Raw genomic sequence first — 24,515 nt, 5'->3', positions numbered from 1 at the left:
GCATATTATATTTAATGGTATATAGCATGCATACTATACACAATGTATAATTAAAATATATTTAATTATGTATGATATGTAACAATACTAATAATATGTGATAATTAACATGGTGATAGCTTAATAATATTAATTACATAACTTATACCCAATATATGATATAAGAATTTTATAAACTTTATAATTAATACAGTGTCCACAGTAATTATATATTTATATTGAAATTATATATTGCTGTATACATTATATGTTACAAAAAAAATTATATATGTATTATATACTACTAGGTATAATGTATAATTAACATCCTAATACTATTATATATTACATGGGAATGTCTTATATGGTATATGTAATTAATCAAGCCACATTTAATTATGAATGTTTTCTGGGTGTTTGAAAACTGTGGTAGTTTAATACTGCATCCTACCTAAGCATAATAATAATGCATATTACCTAAGCATAACTTCACAGAGAGACAGAACAGGAGTCCCTGGTGGGAAGCAAGCGGCTGAGACAGGTGGACTCCACCTCCCCCTGCCCTCTGAGCCACGAGGTCACCCATCGTCCACGCAGCCCTCTAGCCTCGGTTATTCTGAGGTCTTTGTCGTGTTCCATATTAGTGTCCTTCATTAAAGCAGCAGTTGGACATTGGTGTCCACAAATAATCCGCACCCTTCAGTCCAGAGCCATGATCCAGAGCTACCACAAATCAGGGTTTTGTTTCCACAGTCTCCAACCTGGCCCGCGTTATCTGAAGGCTCAGGCTGAAAGGTCCTCTTGCGTCTTTGCTCTCTCCTAACCAGAACAGCGTGAGGTCGCTGCTGCGGATTTCGGGCCTCTTTCCTTCCGCCTACTGGCTCGGGCAGGTGCTGGTGGACTGGCCGCTGTACTGCCTGTTTTTCCTTTTTATGTATTTAATGGATTACGTCTTGAACTCCCAAGAGACTGTATTTACGCTTGTGAATTATTTCATTCAAGTAAGTGACGATATCCATAAAGCAAATGGCATTTTTATTTAATTAGGGGATTTGAATATTCAAACTCTTTTATTGGTAGCATGTTGTCATAAATTCCGTGACTGTCAAATCCTGTGCCATAACAATGTTGGGGAGACTAAATATCCTCCGAGATTGCACTTGTGTTTGATTTCACATTCCTGTTGATTTCAGAGGCTGTGTGCTATTGGGTATGCCATGTCCCTTATCTTCTTGACATATGTGATTTCATTCACCTTTCGCAAGGGGAAAAAAAATAGTGGTATTTGGTCATTTTGCTTCTATGTTGTAGGTATAAGTATGTTTCTTGTGAACACTTATATATTTAGCCTATGATTTGAGTTAATATTTTAATTTTTACCCTCAGTAGAATAATAAATTAATATGGCAGTCTAAAATAGTTGACATTTTCCTCACATGTGGATTCTTTTCAAAATCTACATCTTTCCCCCATCTCATTTCCATTCTTGTCTTTCTTTAAAGGTGACCATATTGTTTCTAGAATTATAAGTTTTGAGCTAAAAGGAAGTCTGGAGACTATCTACATCTTTGTTTTACTGCAAAACAAGAAAATCCAAAGCCCTTCACAAACTTAAGCAATTACACATTCCACTACTAGCATAGTTAAAACTAGAATGTACTTTCTCCAAACTGCCTAATAAAAAATTAATTCCACAAAACCACACTTCTTTTGTCTAAATTAGGAGGGAAACTTTGTGTAACATGTGAGTAATATAATTTTCTGTGACTTCAGGATACAAAAAGTAACTTATTATTTCATTAAGTACCTACCGACTTCCACCACAGTGTGTCACAAATGAAGACTAATAATAGGAAAAAAAGAGATATTAAATAGATAAGTTTCATCCTGAAAGAGTTCTCAGAGGAGAGGCAGATAATAAATAGCCACTTATTAAAACTGGGTGGTAAGAAAAGATTGCCTGCAGAGTTATATCCTATCTTAAAAGTCTGTTACACAATGGAGTGACAAGATGCTTGTAGAAACCAGAGAAGGGTGTTACCTATGAAAATGAAAGCAGAGATTTTCTTTAGAAAGTGAAACCTAGCTGGGCATGTTAGCACACCTCTGTAATCCCAGTGGCTCAAGAGGCTGAGGCAGGAGGATCACAAGTTTGAAGCCAGCCTCAGCAACTTAGTGAGGCCCTAAGCAACTTAGCAAGATGCCATCTCAAAATAAATAAATAAATAAATAAATAAATAGGTCTGGGGATGTGGCTCAGTGGTTAAGTGACTCTGAGATCAAATTCTCAGTCCTCCCCACCCCCCAAATAAGAAAGTGAAACCTCAAGAAGAGCAAGATTTCAACACATAGAGGGAAGCACAGGGATGCCTGTAGTGGATAATGGGTGAGCAGGCCTGCAGGAGAGAAGCCAAGCTTGTCCTAGGAATGGCTCACCCCCTGTGAGGCTGTGCATGGAACTCAAGTTGGAGGACAGGGGGTCCTCATCATGGTGTATCAATTTGCACATGGCTAGCCTTAAAGAATGTGCTCAGGAATTTATTCTCTAGGCTGTGAGAAGCCATGGGTGCCTCTAACACAAAGAAAAAGAAAAATATTCTCACAGCCACAAAAAATGATGGTCTGTGAGACAAAGAAATCAGAAGCGCTAAAGGTTTAAGAAGCCCTTGCAAGGTTTTGGAGGAGACGGATCCAGGGCTTGGGATGTTCCTGTGACTTTCTCTTGTCCTTGAATTTTGTGTTTTACACGTCTGCCTAAGCCACTCCAGGTTGGTGAATGCTTACCTTTCTGCACTGAGAGAGTCTCCAGAAGTCTCCTTCCATTGTTGATGGTGTTGTTCCTGTTAAAATATCAATTTCAATTTTTCCCTATGTTTATTGCTCATTGACTGTGCTGAGTTTTATCCCCAAGAAGCATTATATACCAACTTTTTATTGCTTTTCTGTAATGAAAATATTCTGTGTATTGGGTTCTAAGTTTATCCAGTCATATCTTATTCATGGTGCTCTAGGCCCAGGGAATTTATTTATGTCACTCAGAGAAAATGTTAATGGAGATGTGTGTTGATTTCAGTTTGGGTCATGAGGTTGGAGTTAAAATTCAGAATGCAATACCTTTAAGATGAGCTGCTCCCCGATTTGGAACATACACTGAGATTCAGAGAGATTAACAAGCATATTTGTGTTTTCCCCAGGTCACCGTATCCTCTGTGCTTAAATGTGTGTTGGAAAACTCTGAAAGTGTTCCACTATTTTTCATCACTGTTTTAGTACCACAAGCCACACTGATTGGCTGTCTGTTCTTATATTTTCATGTGAGTAATGCCCTTGTCTGACTCAGTGTGAGAAACACATGACCAGCTGTGAAGGCTGAGTCTGTGTTGGGGTTCTGCAACATGCAGATCATGCACGAAGCTTAAAATTTTCCACCTCGTAGATTCCAGTGATTTTCTCTTTATGGGACAATGTGTTCCAACTGACCTGTAATAGAAAATGTGGCCCTGGTCAAGAGGCCAGGAGGAAGGGTATGAGTGTTGGAAAGAGAGCAGCCTTCACAGTCATTCTCTCAGGCATGCTCAGCTTTAGAAGCAAGTGAGTCAAGTGCCCCTACAGTCCCTTTTCCTCTGGCCAGCTGCTACAAAAAGGGAGAGAGGAAGGTGAAAGAGTGAAGAGGTATAGTGGGGAAGGGAACAGAAAGGAAGGGACACTCTGAGAGGAACAGTGGGCATAGAAAGGCACAGTGTGGCCTCTGTCCTGGGAGGCTGGCTCAGATCCCCCGGATTCCCTCACCAGGCCATCAGGGATGGATACATTCTATTGCTTCAAACAAAAGCTCAGGGGCCCTAGGAGGAAGGAGGTCAGGCCTCACTAGGCCATTTGGGATGGACACTTGCCTGACACTCCTTGGAAAATCAGACAAAAATGTTAGCGGGGCTGTTTGGGGGTGATTCAAATTGATGAGGATAAGATGCATGCAATGAAAAACTTCCTTTTTAATGGTTTTATTTCCTCTTGCAGCTTTTCATGTTTACTCTCTTCGATGATGAACAACATACTGGAGAACTATTTCTGGTCTTCCTAATTGTAAGAGCACACTCTTCCTTTGTAATTATTGTGCTTTTTACTGTACGCAACAATCTCAATTCTTAAACACACTCTGAAGTGTTTGTTTGTTTGTTTGTTTTTTAATTAAAGCAGAGATACAATATCTGTGGTCTATGGAGATTTAATGTTTATAAAATCTGGGAAAGTTATTTTACAAGGATGAACTGAGAAGATAATGTACTTCTAAATTTTGAGAACACCTCGACTGAAATGATGTAGCAATATCACATAATTGTAATTGTTTCTGGTGGTTTTGTAAATAAGATTGAAAATTAATATGACAGCAGCCTGATTTACCTACTAGCTATTGGAAATTTGTAGTGCTTTCCCTAAATACATTTGTGTAAAGTCCACTAACTCCTAGTTCATCGCTGATACTTAAACCATGATCTTTTTGTGTTTCTAATTGTCCTTTTCTCTCTTTATTCCCAGCCCTTCCTTCATGTTATATCATTTTTCTTTTTATTCTCCGATGTCTGGAATGGAAATTTGGAAAGAAACCCATGGGAAAGGATCCCTTCTTTAGGTTGGAAGAAATAAAATGGATTCTTTTCTTTCATTGATCAATGTTTTAAGATATTTCTCTTGTATGTGAAGCAATCCATTCACAAAAACATGCCTTGTGCTAGGCTGGGATGGGGTAGGAACAACGTACCAGTACAAATAAAGAGACTTCAGATACCTAATCCAAAGATTTCAATCCAGGGCAGGAAACAGACCTGAAATATTAGATATAAAAATCTCCAGGCTGGGACTGGGGGCCCACACAGGGAATCCCAGCTACTGGGGATGCCAAGGCCAGAGGCTTGTAAGTTTGAGGCCAGCTTGTGTAATTTAGCAAGACCGTGACTGTCTCAAAATTTAAAACCAAATAAATAAAAAGGTCCACGGATATAGCTCAGTGGTAGAGCACACCTGGGTTCAATCTCCAGTACTGAGGGTGGGTGGGAGGCTCTATCCAACACTGTCCTGTGGAGCACCCGCAAAAAGGTAGGTCTGGCTGGTTCCGTTTAAGGAACAATTGATCTGAATAGATTGGTGGTTGGAGGAATGCTATCCATCCAGGGAGAGGAAATAGCGTGGCCAACAGGCCAACGACATGAGTCAGTGAGCAGTCAGATGGTGGACCACAGACTGGTTCAGGTATAGATGGGACTTGGAGGCAGTGACTTCTGTGAGCCATTCAGTGATGCTACTGTGACCCTCTGTGTCTCCTGTACCATTTAGGTCTCATCTTTCACTAGTGACTGCCAACAGGAAAATCAAGGGAAGAGAGAGACCAGAAACAGACGAGTTCTGAATGTGATAGGCCAGACTTAGGATGGCGAGAAAGAATAAACATGCATGGATTCCAAAGAAATGGCTAGGCTTCATGATGGACCAAGCATCTAATTTATATTTGCTGAACCAGTCCTGATTCCAAAGAATCTGGCTCACTTTCCCCATGAGAACATAATACCAATGTGTTGCTGTCAGAGCTAAAATTCTCAGAAAAATTGCTTCGTGGAGCTATGATATAAAAATTCTTTGTCAGATAATGGGCTTCAGTTACCCCCCCCCGAAATAGAAAAACATGTTATTTCTCTAGGTATGTAGAATGCAAGCTTCCTGAGATGAGAGGGTCGCTCGGGGCAGTCCTGCTGTTAACAGAAGCAGGGAGCTTACGAAGGAGTTAGAGCTCACTGCACCCAAGGGAGGTGATGGTGGTTTGTTAACTGTGCAGCCTCCTCAAGCATAAGTTTGAAAGAATGCAGTGTTCTTAATACCAGGAAGAAGGCCAGAAGTCAATTGTTAATGGATGTGTTCAACTCTAGAATTTCTCCAAAAAGTGGTGATGTGTGTCAAAATCCAGAAGAACCCCAAGAGGAGGATGAAGATGTTCAAATGGAAAGACTGAGAACGGCTGATGCCTTGAATTCCACAGACTTTAATGAGGTAAAACATGTAAAGTGGCTCTTTCATCACATTATATGTACGTTCGGTGATGTATGCATCCACCAGTTCTCAAACCACTTGATTTTCTTTCAGCCTTACATGAGGATGAGGATGGCTTCTTTAATAGGTTGTCACCATTTTCCCATCTAATGGGCAGATGGAAAGTCAAGTTAGCCTTCTGTGTGTTTCTTAGAGTATATATGAAGCCACGTGCAATTGAAATGAGGAAAGCCAGGGGAGGCTTTCAGAAACCCCAAGAAGCAATGCACATCCCTACCTGTTGGAGAAAGTGCACGGTACAAAATTCAGAGTCAGATCCCAGCCAGGGCACACAGTGTTGTTGTCCTTTGAGGCTGAGACAGTCAAGTGCTTCTCCAGTTCCCTTTGCTCCTGCTCCAAGGAGTCGGGCAGGCTGTATGAAATAATGTGCTCCCGAGTAGCAGCTTTTGTAGGAGAGAAAAATGACACTGCCTCCTCTCCAAAAGTAAGTGCGAGTCTAGGAGAACGACCAATACGCACATGCACATCCCCTACTAGCAGAAGGACGTCTCTGACGCCAGGCCTGGGCGGCAAAGGGTCAAAGCAATGGGGAGAGAGCTGATGCCGTTAGTGGAGAGAACAGAGGTCTGACACGATTGATTCACTTGACCTTCACAGAAGCCAGTCATTGTCGCCAGCTGTCTGCGCAAGGAGTACGCCGGAAAGAAGAAGCATTGCTTCTCTAAGAGGAAGAGCAAAGTCGCCACCAGGAATGTCTCATTCTGTGTCAGGAAAGGTTGGACACTTCCCCAGGGGTGGCTCCTTAGAGCTCCGAGGTTCCTGGGGAGAAGGGCTTAGGCACCATGTCGTGAAGGGTGGCCTCGACAGCTCTTTTCACATGTCTCACTCCTAAGTTAAATTAATTCGCTTGCCCCATGATTCGGGGCCCAGTCATGTCTACGTTGAGCCTGTTCAAGGGACCCACTGGAGCCAGGATGTAGTTCTGGAATAAACACAGTTGGTTTCCTAATGGTCATTATTTTTCACAAGAGAACGGGCTGGGGAGGCTCGAGCATCTTCTGTAATCTCAACCAAGAGGTGGTCGATGGACTCAATTTGTGTCATTGTCTCACAGTGGTTAGGATCACAGGAGGCAGACTCTGACACTCCTGGCTTCCAAGAGTGGCCCTGCCACTTCCCATCAATGTGACGTTGGGCACATAACCTCATTTTTGAGAGTTTTTGTCCCCAAATACATAAGAAGAGATTATGATAATTTCTCAGGATGGTTGTGACGATGAAATGAGATACTACCTACAAAACACACGGCAAATATTAGTCACATAGTCAGACTTTAGATTATTATTCTTAATTTTACCATTACAATTAAATCACATTGTCACCACTTTTTTTTTTTCCAGGTGAAGTTTTAGGGTTGTTGGGACACAACGGAGCTGGTAAAAGTACATCCATTAAGGTGATAACTAGAGACACGAAATCAACTGCTGGCCAGGTAGGTGAATTTTATGGGACATATGTCATCGAGTGGTGCTCGGAATAAGTTTGTAAGCTGTGATAATTTTATAAACAGCAAGGTGCCACACAGTCATTACATGATAGACCAATATGTAGAATGTAGTACATAGAAGAATATTTCAAACGTTGGCACAGAGCTACACTCAAAACTGAAGCCTTGAAAGGGAGTAATTATCCATGATGTCAAAGACAGTAAGAATTTTCTGCATCAGATCAGAAATAAAAAATCCATGAGCATCATCATCTTTCCAATAGGTAATATTTTGATCTTGAGTTAAATTGCTTTAAGAAACCCAAAAATATTTATTGGTTGTCATCATTGTCCTTCACAAAGCACTTTGTTCCTGAAATATGTTTTTTTAATGAAAATACACTGTTTCTTGGAATGTTTTTAGTGAATGGTGACAAATGAGCCACAGGGATGTGAGGTGGACTGGTACTTCAATTTCATCTACTGAAGTGGCCGGGCAAGCTCAGGTTTATCAAAGGGAGAGAAATCATGGGATAGAAATGAAACTCTTCTCTGAGATTCTCTGGCAGAATCTTAAAAACTCCTTTGGGAAAGTATGTCCAGGGGGAGCACAGGACCAAATATAAAGGAGGAGGTCTGTGGAATTGCCCCATGGAAAGGGGTGGGTGGTCAAGCCCAGAGGGAACGCACAGCCAGGAGTCCTACTGACAAGTAGCCTACTAAGAGGAGAGAACACAGGTGTTCACCAGCCTCAGACGCTACCGCCACTGCCTAGTGAGAGCAAGTGTTCACCAAGGGGACCTTTGAGTAAACGTTGGTGAGTCAGCAAACCCTAACTGGACTCCCTGCTTCTGTAGTGACGGCCCTCCACCTCAGTCACCACCTGGACCCAAAGTCAACATTTAATTTCTCATTAAGCATTCAAGTAAAGGAGACATAACTGCTCATTGAGTATATTGGGACAAAATGTTTTCAAACCCAAGTAAGGTCTGAAATACAAAGTCAGCTATTGGCACGTCCAGAAATGAGCTGAATGGGATCAACCAGCGGGATGTTCTCGGCCATGTCATTCTCTTGCCAACCCTGCTCTGGGACTGGCAAGTCACCTCCCCCTTGTCTTATGGGTGGTGGCAAGAGTGGACTGCCATGTCCTTCTGCTACACCTCTGTCCCTCTCCCCTTGCTCGCTCTGCTGCAAGACAGCTGCCTCTGCCTCGGGTCCAAGAACAACTTCATGCCTTCGTGGGACTTTGCTCTCAGCCTTTGCTCTGCTTCAGATCCCCTGGCCCCAGCCTCGTCCGTGACTGGCACCTTCTCTTCTGCTGAAATGACCCCTTCAGCAGATGGGTTCCCTGAACATCCACACCAAAGTCCCTCCCCTGTTCTTCTCCACCCGGGCTTATTAATGTCCACCCCAGCACCCTTCTGGCCCGTCTTGGCTCTGTCCACTCATTTCTCCATTGCCTGATCCACTCCATAGACTGAAAACTCCAAACCACAGGGCACTCATTACCCCACCGTCCATTGTCCTGGTGGTCAGCACAGCATTCGTCATGTAGGAGGCACCCAGAGACATTTCATCCATGAGCAAAGCTAAAGAGTGGGTCATTAAATTAAGGGGCTTTATTCAGTCAGTGATGAAAACATTGGCCATCACTGAGGACCACGATGGCAGGGCGATCACACTTGTGGGATCCTCGGTGTTCAACTCGGATTACAACGCTGGCTGCACACATGTTGATTTACAGGCACTGACCCTGACAAGCTTTCTCCCATGCACATGATCACAGATCATCAAACTCCAGGTGGCCCTGCAGCCTACCTAGGTTGGTGAAGAGAAGGCTGCGGTGGAGGGACTCCTAGAAGTACCGCCAAATGTGGGCTCTGAGTCAGACCCTTTATGCACAGGTGCTACTCCAAGGGAGCAGCGGAGGGGATGCCCTTGGGTTCCTGGGGTACTGTCCTCAGGACAATGTGCTGTGGCCCAACCTGACCATGAGGAAGCACCTGGAGGTGTTTGCCACTGTGAAGGGGCTGAGCAGAGGTGATGCTGAGCTGGCCATTGCACGGTACACGGGGCGCCTGCAGCTTCTGTGTCAGGGAGGGGAGAAGACTGGAGTAACGGCATCCACGGGAAACTCAGGACCAGGGGCTGTAAACACCCACCCGGGTCATGCTGGGCGGATGCCCACCTGGAAACTGGTTTACTCAGATTGATAAACATTGTTTTTTTCTCTCTCTCTCTTATTAAACAAGGAGAGAAAATTCATTAGTAAACTTTATCCAAAAGACTGCAGTTTAAGCGATGGAACAATAATTTGGATATCTTTCAAAAGAGCACTGTCTTTGTGGGTGGGGATCTGACCAGAGGGTGATATGCACTCCCCTCCCCCACCACTTGGCCTCTGAGCTCTGCTCCCCACCTGGCTCTCCCAGCCTCCCCTCCCCTCAGCTGGCCTTGGGGAGCAGACTGAGGCTCTGCTGGGTTCCTTCAGGTTGGTGGATGCGTTCAAGCTGCAGGATCAGCTGAAGGCCGCTGTGAAGACCTTGTCAGCCGGAATAAAGAGAAAGGTATAGGACAGGGTTCAGGTGGCTCTGTGCGACCTGCAGACAGGTGCAGGACAGACTGCCCCTCTCGTTCCAGCTGTGCTTCATGCTGAGCATCCTGGGGAGCCCGTCAGTGATGCTTCTGGATGAGCCATCACCAGAATGGACCCCGAGGGGCAGCAGCAGATGTAGTAAGGAGCATTACCCCCCATGGGGGCTGGTACAGACCACCTGGCAGGGAGTGTGTGAACTGTTTTTCTCCTTTACAAATTGTCTCTTAAATTGTTCAATGTAAATCTCTATATCTATCTATCTATATACACATATCAATTTCCTTAGTAAAACCAATATTTGACCAAAAAAGTTTCCCTGATAACATTTCACAATCATTTTTCATTGAAGGAAGTATAAGCATCAATAGAGTTTGAAGGAGCTCACTCTGGGTACTACAGTGGCTCAGTACCTGTCTTAGGTTAGTATGGACATTTCTGCACCACTCCCGTGGTGTTACCCAGAACTTGTGTAAGAACAGTAGTCCTCCTTACATTGGGACTGTTCATCTTGTTGTGTCTATTTACTGTGCGTATATTTTCTTCCCACCAGGTCGGGACCACACTGTTGATGATTGTGTCCTTCTGTTCTCCACACAGCCTTTCTTCCTGAGCATTTCTCTCTCAATGCACTCTGTAAACGCCCCTCTCCAACGCACCTTCGGCACCTTCCGGCCTCAGCAGCTCTCACCTGGCTTGCCCTTGCCCATCCTCCCTATCTTCTTGAGTCCTCCCTTGCTTAATCTCTTGTGTTAACTATTCCCATTCAGGCCCAGTGAAGATTTCTTTTTTTTTTTTTCTATCTATTCATGACTAATAAAAAAAGATTCGCTAAATTACAAATACTCTCTTGACAATACAGGCAGACAATCCAGGCCATCATTAGGAACACAGAGAGGGGCGCCACCTTGACCACCCATTACGTGGCGGAGGCAGAGGCAGTGTGTGACCGCGTGGCCATCATGGTGTCTGGAAGGCTGAGGTGAGAGCCTGTCATGAGGCCACAGTTGACCATGAGGTGCATGTCTGGAGGTTTTTCCTGTGGACTGGGAGAGATCACTGTGATCAGCCAGTGAGGCTGCACCTAGGCTTAACATGAGGACCTTGGGACTGGGCAGCAGCAAACCAAGGGTCTTAAACATTGCACCATACGCCTTTTCTTCCTTCCTCTTATGACTTCATGCTCCTCTGACCTCTAGGTGTATTGGCTCCATCCAACACCTAAAAAGCAAATTTGGCAAAGATTACCTGTTGGAGATGAAGGTGAAGACCCTCACACAGGTGGAGGCCCTCCATGCAGAAATCCTGAGGCTTTTCCCCCCCGGACTGCTCAGCAGGAAAGGTATAGATGGTTCCAAATGTCCTCTTTGCCCTGTCAGTTACATCGATTTGTAAAGGAAATGTCAAAGAAAGATTATTCACTGGACACTGTAGGAAGTAAGTCAGAGAAGGGAGTGTTGGTGTAAAAGCCTCGGCCACATGTGCCAGGTACTATCCATGTCTCTGGTCATCTTCTTGAATCCTTGCAGAGATTTTCAAAGTAGATAACTGTTATTCCAAAGAAAAGGAGATAATTTCAAAAGTTTTGTGAGAGTCTGGTGTTTCATAGATGAATTATTATCTGTATAAACAGGGAAAAATTTGATGGGGAGACAGATTAGGTGCCATGACTAAGCTAACAAATGACACAACCAAGATGTCAATCTAATCATTTGTTTCAAAGCTATTAATACTTTGAATTTTATATGGATTTGCATAATGGCACCATTCTGATGAAAATTAATATAGCCAAAGTCAAAGATTAACTTTAGGGTCATTTTTCACACTTCAAATTTCCTGCAGAGGAGAAATTATCTAGGAGTTAGGAGAGAAAAAGGAAAATGAAGAGGAGTAAGTCATAATGACAAGGCGGAAAAATATGTTTCTACAGTGGAGTATAAATATAAAAGTAATGCTATAACTCAATGTGTGCCTGTGACTACGTGGAACTCTATCACAGAGGTCCAGGGAATGAGTCAAAAGATGAGAATAGATACCCTATAGCCATATGAAATGCCATCCTACCAAATAAAATCTAAATATAAGATTTTCAAATGCTAGAGAGACAAACATTTATCTGAAAAATAGAGTATTTAAAATTACTATTGCTGGCATTATTTACAGAAGTCCTGATCTTACAATCAGAAGCCCAATGATATTACTGTACAGTAGGAAGACAGTGTGAGCCTGGTGGGGGAGACAAGGTGTAGAGGTCCTGCAAGATACACCTAGATTTTACCCTTGTTGGGGAACTTGAAGAGTTGACAGTTTCAGAATGTAATTTAAGGAGGAAGCCAAGGATCAGGTGTTCAGCTTAGAAAGTTAGGTGGGAGGTGATTCTGTAAAATCTTGGAAGAACATCTGCTCCGTACATGCTCACTTCCATGCAAGATGCCAAGGACACAGATCTGTCTTACTCTCCCTCCCTGAGGCTATTCCTCTTTGGGAACCACCCCACTTCTGGTTAGAGATTCACCCTAGACTTTTCATTCACACCAAGGACACTCTACTGAAATAAAGACCCAGATATCAAACGACAGTAATCAAAACAACGTGATATGATTATAAAGACAGAAGTACAGATCAATGGGAGAGAACAGAGAGCCCAGAAAGAGATCCAGGCCAACATGGTCAGTTGGGCTTCAACAAACGGGCCAGGAATACACTGTGGGGAAAGGACAGTCTCTTCATCAAATAGTTTTGGGGAAACTAGATATTCACGTGCAGAAGAATAGAATTGGTCCCCATTTTGCACCATACAGGAAAATCAATTAAAAGTGGATTAAAGACTTAAGCCTAAGACATAAAACTATAAAATTCCTAGAAAAAAAAAATTTAAGTGAAAACCCTATGATATTGGTCTTGGGGATGTGTTCATGGATCGGACACCAGAAGTGTTGGCAATGAAAACAAAAATAAACAAGTGGGGTTTCCACAAACTAAAAAGATCCTGTACATCCAAGGAAATAATCCACCGTGAAAAGGCAGCCCGCAGGGCGGAGGATTATTTGCAAACTATGTATCTGATTGATAAGGGGTTAGCATCCAAAATCTATAAGAAAGTCCTATACTGGAATAACAAAATAATAACAATCTGATTTTAATGACTCAAACGGACCTTTCTCCAAAGAAGACGCACAACATGTATATGAAAAAAGCATTCAAAGTCACTTATAATTAGGGAAATGCTAATCAAAATCACAATGAGAGGTCACCTCACACCTGTTGGAATAGTTACTATTGAAACAAAAATAAGACAACTATTGGCTGTGGTGAAATTGGAACACTTGCACACTGTTGGTGCAAATGCAAAATGGTGCAGCCACTATGAGAAACAGTATGGAGGTTCTTCCAAAAAGAAAGAAAGGCAGGGGGAGTGAGGGAGAGGGAGGAAGGGAGGGAGGAGGGAGGGAAGAAGGAAGGAAGGAGAGAGAGAGAGAGAGAGAGAGAGAGAGAGAGAGAGAGAGCGCTACCATAACCATATGACCCAACAATCTCACTTTGAGGTATATATACTCAAAAAATAAAATCAAGATCTCAAAGAAAGATCTGAACTCCCATCTTCATTGAAGTAGCACTGTTTTTAAATTTATTTGTTCTTTTTAGTTATATGTGACAGTAGAATGTATTTTGGCATATTACACATATATGGAGTGCAACTCCCCATTCTTGTGGTTGTACCTGATGTGGAGTTTCACTGGTTGTTATCCATATATGAACAAAGGAAAGTTCTGTCCAATTCATTCTACTGTCTTTCCTAATCCCATCTCTGCTCCCTTCCCTTCATTCCCCTTTGTCTAATCTAATGACCTTCTATTCTCCCCTCCTCCTGATTGTGTGTTAGCATCCACATATCAGAGAACATTTGGCCTTTCATCCTTTCATTTGGCTTATTTCACTTATCATGATAATATCCAGTTCCATCCATTTACCAGCAAATACCACAATTTCTTTCTTCTTTATTGCTGAGAAATATTCCATTGTGTGTGTGTGTATATATATATATATATATCACATTTTATTTGTCCATTCATCTGTTGAAGGGCACCTGGGTTGGTTCCATAGCTTAGCTGTTTTGAATTGAGCTGCTATAAATACTGATGTGGCTGCATCACTCTAATATGCTGACTTTAAGTCCTTTGGGGATATGCTGAGGAGTGAGATAACTGGGTCAAATGTTGGTTCCATTCCAAGTTTTCTGAGGAATCTCCATACTTTTTCCAGAATGGTTGCACTGAAGCAGCACTGTTTTTTAATAGCTAAGACATGAGAACAACTTATGTGTCCACTAACAGATGAACAGATTCTTAAAAAACTGTTGTATTTTATACCTACAATGGAATACTATTCCACTTTTAAAAAGAAGGAAATTCTGCAATACATAACAACATGGATGAAACTTGAGGACTTTCTGCTAAATTAAATAAGCCAGTCACATAAAGACAAATACTGCATGATTCCACTTATGAGGTAGCTAAAATAGTCAAGTTTATAAAATCCCAAAGTGGAAGGGTTGTTTCCAGGGACAGAGCTGGTAGGGGAATGAGGAGCTGCTAGTTACAGGAATAAATTTTCAGTTAAATAAGATGAAGAAACTCTAAAGATCAGCTGTTCAACCTGATACCATCTGATATGACATTAAACTTTTTTTTTTTTTTTTTTTTTGGCGCTAGGGATTGAAACTAGAGATACTTTACCACTGAGCTATCTCCCAAATGCTTTTTGTTTTGTTTTATTTTAAGGCAGGGTCTCAACATTAAGCATTCTTAACCATGTTTATAAAAGGTAGAAAGACCAGAGCAGTGTTGACAGGTAGTTGACACTCGCCGTGCGTGGTCTCTCCTCTCCTCTCAGGTACTCTTCTTTGATGGTTTATAAATTACCAGTGGAGGACGTGCAACCCTTAGCCCAGGCTTTCTTCAAATTAGAGAAGTGTAAGTACCGTGACTTTGAAATAAGACCCTGAAAAGAAGATATCTCTGAATTACATACAATCTATCCCTGTGAAAAATGAAATGTGACCTAATGCATTAAATTTAAAAATTGAGACCCCCAAATTGAATTTTAGGAACACCAGAATCTGTGTGTGGCAGAGAATGTTGGAAGTGATTTTTATCTTTGCTTTGCAGGGCTTTCTTTCCATGTGTTTTTGCATAAGTCCAAACTTAATTATTTGTACATTTAAAGAAAATGCTTTCTATTGGAACATGCCTATATGCTTAAAATTCAATTTTCTATCAGTTGGCATTTGTTTTATTGCCTTGGGCAGTATATGAAGAAACTGGCTCCATCTGGCCACTGAGACAATCTTCTTGGGTCTGTTGCACTTCATCTGACCACACCCCATGTGTTATTAGAGGGTCACGTTCTCCTTGCCATTTTAGCCCTCGCACTCTGCAACCTGGAGTGGTGCTGGTTAGAACTCCACTCTGTACTGTTTTAATTGTCACTGCTCCATGATATCTTCACACAGTTGTCACCTGCACTAAGGAAGAGAATTTGATCTCCTGGTTCTAGAAGACCCCGTGGCTCCTGTTGATAGCATCTGCCTGCACTCCTGCTGACAATCTTCTTTCCATTCTCTGAGCTGAGCACCCAACCTTCCAGGCCATGTGGTCATTTCCTGCACTCCCTAGATTGGCACCAACCCCAGTACACGTCTCAAACTTGAACCAGCATATTTTCATTCTGCTGGGCTCCTATCCAAACTCTAACTGCCCTTCACCGTCTATTTTGGTAAAAAAAAAAAAGGGTTTTCAATCTAACTAAGGGGTCACTGCAGTGGCTTTTAGAAAGAGCCCCCTGTACACAGCCCCTCCCTAGGAAACCTCAGATATTCTGTATAATCAGAGGCGACCTTTTTCAAAATGTGTCTTCCTTCCGCATCTTCCTTCCAGGAAGGAAGCCTTGCCAGCCTCATGTGCTCCCTTAAATCCAGATTTCAAAAACTGCACAGCCTATAAGCCTAACAAGAGCCATTATTTTCCCCAAAATCTAAGTAAACTTCTCAGTTTGTTTTTAACTGGATGATGTGTTTAAGTTATGAATAAATATCATCTTCACCAAAAATTGAAATTGTCAAAAAAAACAACGTATTATATGTACTACAAGTTGACTTACAAGGCCATCTAGATATAAAGATACATGATCCGCTAATGTTTGTCCATCCTCCCACAGTCAAACAGAGCTTCCACCTGGAGGAGTACAGCCTCTCCCAGTCCACCCTGGAGCAGGTGGGTCCCATTCCAGAATTTGCACCATCTGTGGAACCTGAGCGTGTGAGATGTGCCTGCTCTGCCCTCCCTCAGAGCCGCAGGAGGCAGAGTGACAGGTGCCTCTCTGTGCTCGCCCCTCCCTTTCAGGTTTTCCTGGAGCTCTCCAAGGAGCAGGAGCTGGATGTTTTTGATGATGAACTTGATCCTTCAGTGAACTGGAAGCTTCTCTCACAGGAAGAACCTTAAGCCAGGAGTACTCTATGTTCCCGTGGAAGCCTGTGGTTGCTTTTTAAAGACATTTATTTTGTTAGCATCAATGTCATATTCATGGAAACTACATTATAAACACTGAGATGGCTCTTCATGTAGGGAGAGGAGCGGCCAGTGTAGCTGCAGGGACATGGTGGATGGCCTGTCTGAGCCTCCTCCTGCCCTAGCCTCTGCACCTCCGAAGGCTGCTCTGCCTCCATTTTTCTGTAGAATGCTAAATAAATACGTTTACTTTTATGCAACTAAGTTTCTAAGTATGATAAACAGACTTTCATATTTTTGAGTCAAAAATCTTAAAACACACTTTTCTAACTCAGAGTAAGGATTCCATGTATTTACTCTCTGAATATTTATGATACTTTAAAAAACTGATATCGTCATAAAAATTTACTTTTTGAAGTAGATTTCAGTATGTTTGTTATGGCTAAAAGTCACACAGCATCATTGGTCATAGTATCTGATATCAATGTACTTAATACACCCATTGGCAGCACTACGACCCAGACACACTCTGCCAAACCAAACACCGGCCATTAGGAATAGATGGCACTTTTTATTTCTGTAAACCAACTGAGTCCCGTTTTCATGGTATTTTCATATATAGGCCTCAGAGGTACCTGGATTATAATTGATCTTCCATGAATATTTGTCACTCAATTTCAGAAAGCTGATAAATGTAATAACAGAGCAAGTGATCAAGTAGGTGAAAAATGAAAAATAAATATCATATATATTTTTTGAAATGTGTTTGTTATTTTGTGTACTTCATGTGATTTTTCTCTCTTGACTCAGTGGCCTGCTATTTACAAATTTCATTGAAATCCTATTAAAATAATTTCTAATGCTGATGATGAGCTGGTAACGGGGTAGATACTGGATGTAATCATTTTAGAGTATTCTGCTCTACCAGAACTTAGACTAGTGCTTTGGCTATTGGCGTCATTATTATCCCTCATCTTTCAAATATATTGATTACAAACCAATTCTAATTACCTTCTGTAACTACCCCAATTCATGTATAAAAAAAGACAATTAACAGAGAGGTTTCATATTTCTATTTTGGGGGCTTAAGTTTACCTCTCTAGTTTATTTTCTGTTACACAGAAAGATGTGGCTTGGAATCCCTCTTTCGAGACATGTTTAGGAGTCAATCCCACCTCACTCCATGGAGTGATTCATTGTTGGTACTGAGGATTGCTTACTCTGCATATATTACCGTGCTAGAGAGGACGTGGTTTTTACACCAGTGGGAATTTCATCAAGAGTATGAAAAAATTTATGTCATAATTCACTTTTTTTCTTGAATAAACCATACATTTCTTTGTTAGAATATTCTTGGAAAAGATACCTAATTAAGTACTTAAGGCAGCAATATATTTTGGAGTAAGTCTCTTGATAAGATGGGTGACTCAGGGGACCCTGGGAATTAAAAACTCCTCTGTGCTTTGTTTCCTCCCCCTCCCCCAAGTGTGGGTTCAAATTGCTCTGGAACTCACCTGAAAAATTTACGATGCCTTCACTCTCTACACCTCTCCTCAAAGCAGTGGTTCTCCAAGTGTAATCTATGTACCAATGTCATCACCATATAGGAAAACTTGCTGGAAATGCCAATTCTAGAGGTTCATTTCATCCTCTTGAGCTAGTAACTCTGGAGGTAAAACCCAGCCATCTGCCTTCAACAAGCCCTCCATATAATTCTGATTCCTGTGATATTTGAGAACCACTAGATTCTTTGTCCCCCGCCCCAACCCTTTTAGGACTAACAAGTAAAAATGCAGTATGTTTTGATTAGTACAACTTTCTTCAATTTGTTAAGAACAAAGAATGGCTCAGGTGAACTGAGAAGGTTGAATCCCACCTACCATATCTTTAGAAAGGCCTATAAACAATTATTAAAAATGAGAGCCATGTATCTATCTTTAGGTGTCAATAAAAATTAAAAGGCAATAATATTTTATATGATATCAAAATCATGATAGACATAAGCTTCAGTCATTTATTCATTTGATTTTTCAAAATGTAATCATTGGTGGCTAAAATTTCTCCTCCACTGTACTGTCGCTTTTCGGGGTAGGGACCATGTTTGTCTTCGTGGTCTCCGTTGCCAGTGCATGACGGATGCTCAGTAAATGGTCAAGTCAGTATCCAACACAGTGCAGAAAAACTGAAAGGGCAAGTGAGAGACAAACACAGTGAAACCGTCCTTACTTTAAAATAAGCTACATGGCTAAAAATGACCTGAATGTTGTGTGACCCAAGGTCTATGGATAATTGAACCATGGCGACTGATCCTTCTAGTTAGAATCTGTAAGTGTCCGAGCTCCAGGAAAAAAAACAAAAACAGGAGAATTCAATTTCAAGTAGAAAATCCAGCGAATCAGATGATAGAACAAAGTTGACATGAGCAGTTCACTTTTCTCAAAAGATGGACCATGTGATGTACCATGGAGGGGACTTAATGATTTTTTTCAATAGATGTATACTATGACCCCCTTACGTCTCAAGCATTGACACAGCCACAAGAATATGAAAAAAAGACATTATCCAGAAGGCTAGAGTTTCAAGAATGATGTTGTACAGAAGGCTAGGAAAGAGAACTCTTGAGTGAAGGATCTTCCATCGGCATTCTTAAATCAAAAAGATGATTATTACCACTTTACAGGTGCAGAATCTGTGTCATAAAGAGTTTGAGTACTTCGTCTAGGATCATATAGTTGGCAGAGCTGGAATTTGAATCTAAGTCTGCCTGACTCCAAAGTTTCTTGAGAATTCCTGTGCATACAGAATGAAAGCAGAATATGGTAAACGCATTGCCAACACAATTGCACAAGACCAAAGTGAGAGCAAAGCAGACGGTGGGCTCTCAGCTCTTCCTGGTTGTGAATATAAAGCTCAAAGCAGAGAAAAGTTCAAGAGAAAGTTTCCTTGAACCTGAGTTCTAAAAGGTGGGTCACGACATGGCAAGTGGCTGCAAAGGCTAACAGGAGAGGCAAGGCAGAGTGGGAAAGAGGTGGAGTGACAGAGGGCAGGAAACCACTTCATCCAGTCCCCATTCTGACTTGGAGATGGGCAAGACCAACTCACCATGTGATGATTGTCTCAACCTAGAGAACTGGGCCAGAGGAAGAGAGAAGGGGAAACCAAAAAGTTCCCAGAGCTACTTATTTTCAGACCTGTGCCCTGAACCAAAGGCCTCTTGGCCAATGTTTGCACAATGGCCAGAGCCATGACTAGTGGCCATCCAGTATCAGAATTGACTGGATTCTTTTTGCAAAATGTGAACAACAGCTGCTGAGCTCTTCAGTTGCAGCTGTCTAAGCAAGGACACATCCAAGTCCAAGTCGTGCTTGTTGAAAACTGTGGATTCCTGTGTGGAGGGCTATTTCCTCTGCTTTTTCTCAAGAGAGTTTTTGAATAGCTGAGATGTTTAAAAACAAACACTGGGAGACCGCTATGTCTGTGTGGACACGAACTTCTGAAATTCTATGCTGCACATCCACTATTCAAAAATAGGAAGGAAGATTTTGTTGTTGTTGTTGTTATTGTCCAAAAGTTCAAGAGCCTGGCTCCTTTAAGAAATCCCAACAGGACAGGAAAAGAGAATTGGTGAAGAATTCAGAGATAGGGAAAAGTGAGCACTGGGAGGAGCAGGGTGGAGCCAAGGAGTGCCCGGCTAGAGAGGGAAGGGGTGGACCTGCCACCATTTTGTGTCATAATGAAAACTTGCTGGAGCTCCAGAAGGACAACAATTTAAGAAGTTTGGATAAAAGGAAGCAAAGAACGTCTGATAAGTGATTGGATCCTTTAAGACTATAGAATGAATGGGGCATATGTATGAATACGTGACCCATGTAACTCCACATATGTGCAACCACAAGAATGGGATCCTAATGGGAATGGGTTGCACTCCATGAACATATATCAAAACATATCCTTAAAAATAAAGAAGACTACTTAGCAATTAGCACAAATATCCCTAGTCAAGGTAGAAGTATGGTAGCCTTATTTCTTCCCTCAAAACCACCCTGCAAGTTACTTCTGAAGACCAGAACTTCAATAATAATGCTTACTCTATTTTTACTTCTATTAACCAGGCAAACTAATTGTATGCTCTTAAAGTTTCCGGATGACAAACTGACCAGGGCTTAGTCTGAGATAGTCCTTACCTTTAGGCTGTGGTAACAGATGACTATAGAATTAATCATCTGACAGTTCTCTTATGCAGGAAAGGAGGTGGATTCTTAGGCCCCCCTTCCATAACATGTCCATGTTATATTTGGGATTTTGATGTTTCTAAGTCATATTAGCTATCTTTTCCCTCAGAGCATCTAATTACAATTTTAAATTAAAATACAGGCAGAGTGTGTTCTTGTGGATATTGAAACTCTAACCTTTGCCTCCACTGGGGTTCAAAGACATTAAACAGAAGAACTAAGGTATTCTCAAGGTAAGGTTTTTAATACATTTTTAACATCAACACACAGAACATTTTAAAGGGACCTTGAATTTTAAAAGACTAAGAAACACAAATTTAAGGGGTTTTGTTTGTTTGTTTTTAATTTGGTCCTTTTTAACTATTTATTCCCTTGAGATTTTTGTATCAGCTGTAGAAAGCATAATGCAGGTTATTCAATAACTTTCAGTTGTCCCATACAATAAATGTGCTTTTTAACTTAAATGTGCAAGGATTTCAGAAGAAAATGAGAGAACTGTTGCATATGAAATTCTCAATTTTTATATATTCCCAATCATATTGAAAAATGGAGTTAAGATAGCTTAGAATTTAGAAAAGTGCAGCCACACTGTTAGGATAAAAACAAAAGAACGCAAAATACCTAGAAAACCTATGAGCTGAGGGAAAGGATGGGTAAGAAACCAGGCACATGGAAAGCAATACTCCATTTCTACAATTGACTTTAAAAGAGCACAGTGTAAATTTTCATCTGCAGATTATCTCAAAGGCATCAACCTAATCTGGCCAGCATGATTTCACAACAAACAAACACTTTAAAATGCCACAGCTGCTGAAAGAAAAACAAAAACAAAACAAAACAAAAAACCTCTTGGGTAGGGAGAGATGTATCAGTCTGGAACATTCCACAAAACAAAGGGGGAATCGAACACAACTAGTCCTTGTAGGCAGTCAAGAAAATAACTCTGTAATGATGACACTCTACAAGGAAAACAGAACTTATTTATTTATTTTTGTAAAAACAATAAGTGCTCATATATGAGAACTTAAATTCATTTGTCTGGTTTTCCCAGATCCATTGGAAGACAACTTTCAGGAAAAGCAGCATGAGGTCCCTTTAATAGAGAGCAAGTAAAAAACTGGACAAAATTGTTCAGAAGCAACCATTTCAAGGTACTAAAAAAGGGGAAAAAAAAGATAACAAAATGAGAAGCCGTCCCTCTTAGCAAAGAGCCACTGCATCTGGCTGAACCCGAGGAGCATGGGCACACCTGCCTGAGGCTCTCGGCCCTGCCCCCTGCTCAGGCTGCAGAAGCTGCAGGGAGCATTCCATGTGGGAAGTGGGAGTTCCTAGGCTGGCAGCAGAGACCTGCAGCTCCACACTGGAGTGGGAACTCTACTCAAGGCAGTAAGCAGACCAGCCAGAAAACGGAGAGGTCCCAGAAGTTGACGAGCCACAGAAAGGCCAAGAAAACAACCTCACTGTTGACCAGCCTGTGCACACGTTAACAGGCAAAGGTGAAAGCCAAGAGAGGCCTGGGATCCTGCGGGGACCCTGAATGCATTCCCCCATCCACACTGTGCAGGCTGCCAAGCGGGGACCTTCCAGGATCCCAGTGTCTGTAGCAACCTCTCTGCCTGGATTGTTGTCTGACCTCCAGAGTAAAAGGATGCTGGAGAGACCCTAGGGAAACAGTGTTAATCTATGTCTGCTCTGCCCTATCCAGGGACCACTGCCACAAGCTTTCTCCACGCCAGTACAACCTCGGTTCTCTTTCCTTCCTTCCTTCCTCCCTCCCTCCTTTCTTTCTTTCTCTCTTTCTTTCTTTCTTTCTGTACACTATAGTTATACACAGTAGTTGGGTTCACCTTGATATGATCATACATGCATGGAATTTAACTGGCTCCATGTCGGTCTCCAGGGTCTCCTCGTTTCCTCCCTTCTTCTTTCCCCCTGTTCCCCTTCCTCTATTCTATTGGTCTTCCTTGTGTTTATCTATTTTTTAACTGGTGTTTTATGAATATACATAAAGATGGAATCCACCGAGGCATAGTTATACATGCACATCGTGTGACTTTATCAAATTCATTCTGCATTTCTTCCCCTCTCCTGTCCCTCCTTCCTCCCCTTCAATTTCCTTCTTCTACTCCACTGACCTTCCCTCTGAATTAGTTAAGTGGGATGGCATCAAACTGAAAAGCTTCTGCACAGCAAAGGAAATGATCAAGAGCAAGGGAGAGAGCCTACAGAACGGGAAAAAATCTTTGCCCACGGCTCCTCTGACAGGAGATCAATATCTAGAATATAAAAAGAATTCAAGAAGCTTAACATTAAAAAAACCCAATCAATAAATGGACAAAAGAACTAAACAGATACTTCTCAGAAGAGGAAATATAAAAGGCCAACAAATATTTGAAAAATGTTCAACATCCCTAGCAATCTGGGAAATGCAAACCAAACCTGCACTGAGATTCCCTCTCACTCCGGTTAGAATGACAATCATCATGAACACAAATAATCAGTGCTGGCGAGGATTTGGAGAAAAAGTTACACGCACACGTTGTTGGTGGGACCGTAAATTAGTACACTCACTTTAAAAAGCAATATGGAGATTCTTCAAAAGACTGAGAAGAGAACTACCACGTGATCAAGTTTTCTCATTCCTCAAAATTTATCCAAATGAACTCAAATCCGCATACTATAGTGATACAAGCACATCAATGTTCATAGCAGCACAATTCACAATAGCCAAGTTATGGAACCAGCCCAGTTACTCACCAATAGATGAATGAACAAAGAAAGTGTGATATATGCTCAGAATAGAGTTTTACTCAGCCATAAAGAAGAATTAAATTACGCATTTGCTGGTAAAGAGATGGAACTGGAGACCATCATGCTAAGTGAAATAAGACAGACCCAGAAAGTCAAAGGTAATAAGTTTTGTCTCATATGCAGATGCTAGAGTAAAATAAGGGATAAAGTGGGAAAGGGTCAGATCACAACTTGGTTTTCATGTGGTTCAGAGCATCTGGGGACAAGGGACAGCAGAATCACTTATTCTAAAACATGGCTACAGAAGCAGCAGGAGCTATGGGTAGGGAAGTGATGGGCACACACCATGAAACATGTGCCAACACAGACTCGTGGAACAAGATGACACACAGATCTAACTCTGCTTAGAGGAAACTGGGACTCACTGTGGTATGGAAACATGCCCCCGGAGAAGAGAAACGTACAGGAGCGTTCAAACCAGAAGACTTCCCAGTCAGAGATGGCCACCTGCAAGGGTCTGGGGGCACACATCCTCTGTGCCTTCCTGAATGACCTTTAATCACATAATGAGTTCATAGAAAAAGGACCTGGATCAAGATCATTTATGGTGCTGTGTTTGATCTCCTTTTCTCTCTGCCAGGTTTCTGGGGAGATAAACCAGCTCTATCTATATAACAACCCATGAATGCATACATACATACTTTTGTATCGCCACCAGAAACTTGAGAAGGGTCTCAGTCCCAAGCCAAAACTACAAGAAATTGTTTTGTAGACAACCTCACCATCTGGGTTGAAGTAGCAGGAGTCAAATCTGGTCACTGTTAAAGGGTTTCCTTTAAAAATATTGAGGAGTTCACAGAAAATCTGGAAAAGCTAAAGAACTAGTCTCAGACTATGGTCAGGAACCAGAAAAAGTTAGATGGCAG

General features: G+C 41.8%; 1 protein-coding gene across 1 annotated transcript in view; it reads left to right on the top strand.

The window, feature by feature from the left end:
• Nucleotides 1-17,322, top strand: part of LOC113176924 (ABC-type organic anion transporter ABCA8-like) — a 58,826-nt gene extending 41,504 nt beyond the window's left edge. Inside the window, 19 exon segments of the mRNA XM_077801422.1 lie at nucleotides 807-980; nucleotides 1,173-1,286; nucleotides 3,174-3,293; nucleotides 3,997-4,062; nucleotides 4,516-4,527; nucleotides 4,530-4,609; nucleotides 5,898-6,018; nucleotides 6,676-6,793; nucleotides 7,419-7,510; nucleotides 9,412-9,572; nucleotides 9,999-10,074; nucleotides 10,148-10,202; nucleotides 10,205-10,241; nucleotides 10,963-11,082; nucleotides 11,300-11,417; nucleotides 11,420-11,442; nucleotides 14,994-15,073; nucleotides 16,317-16,372; nucleotides 16,502-17,322. Of these exon segments, the coding sequence (XP_077657548.1) occupies nucleotides 807-980; nucleotides 1,173-1,286; nucleotides 3,174-3,293; nucleotides 3,997-4,062; nucleotides 4,516-4,527; nucleotides 4,530-4,609; nucleotides 5,898-6,018; nucleotides 6,676-6,793; nucleotides 7,419-7,510; nucleotides 9,412-9,572; nucleotides 9,999-10,074; nucleotides 10,148-10,202; nucleotides 10,205-10,241; nucleotides 10,963-11,082; nucleotides 11,300-11,417; nucleotides 11,420-11,442; nucleotides 14,994-15,073; nucleotides 16,317-16,372; nucleotides 16,502-16,600 (1,722 nt within the window). The 3' untranslated portion in view covers nucleotides 16,601-17,322.
• Nucleotides 17,323-24,515: the final 7,193 nt, after the last annotated feature.

This window comes from Urocitellus parryii, chromosome 7 (assembly GCF_045843805.1).
Source record: "Urocitellus parryii isolate mUroPar1 chromosome 7, mUroPar1.hap1, whole genome shotgun sequence".
Taxonomy (NCBI): Eukaryota; Metazoa; Chordata; class Mammalia; order Rodentia; family Sciuridae; genus Urocitellus; species Urocitellus parryii.
This window is presented reverse-complemented; position numbering and strand designations above follow the sequence as displayed.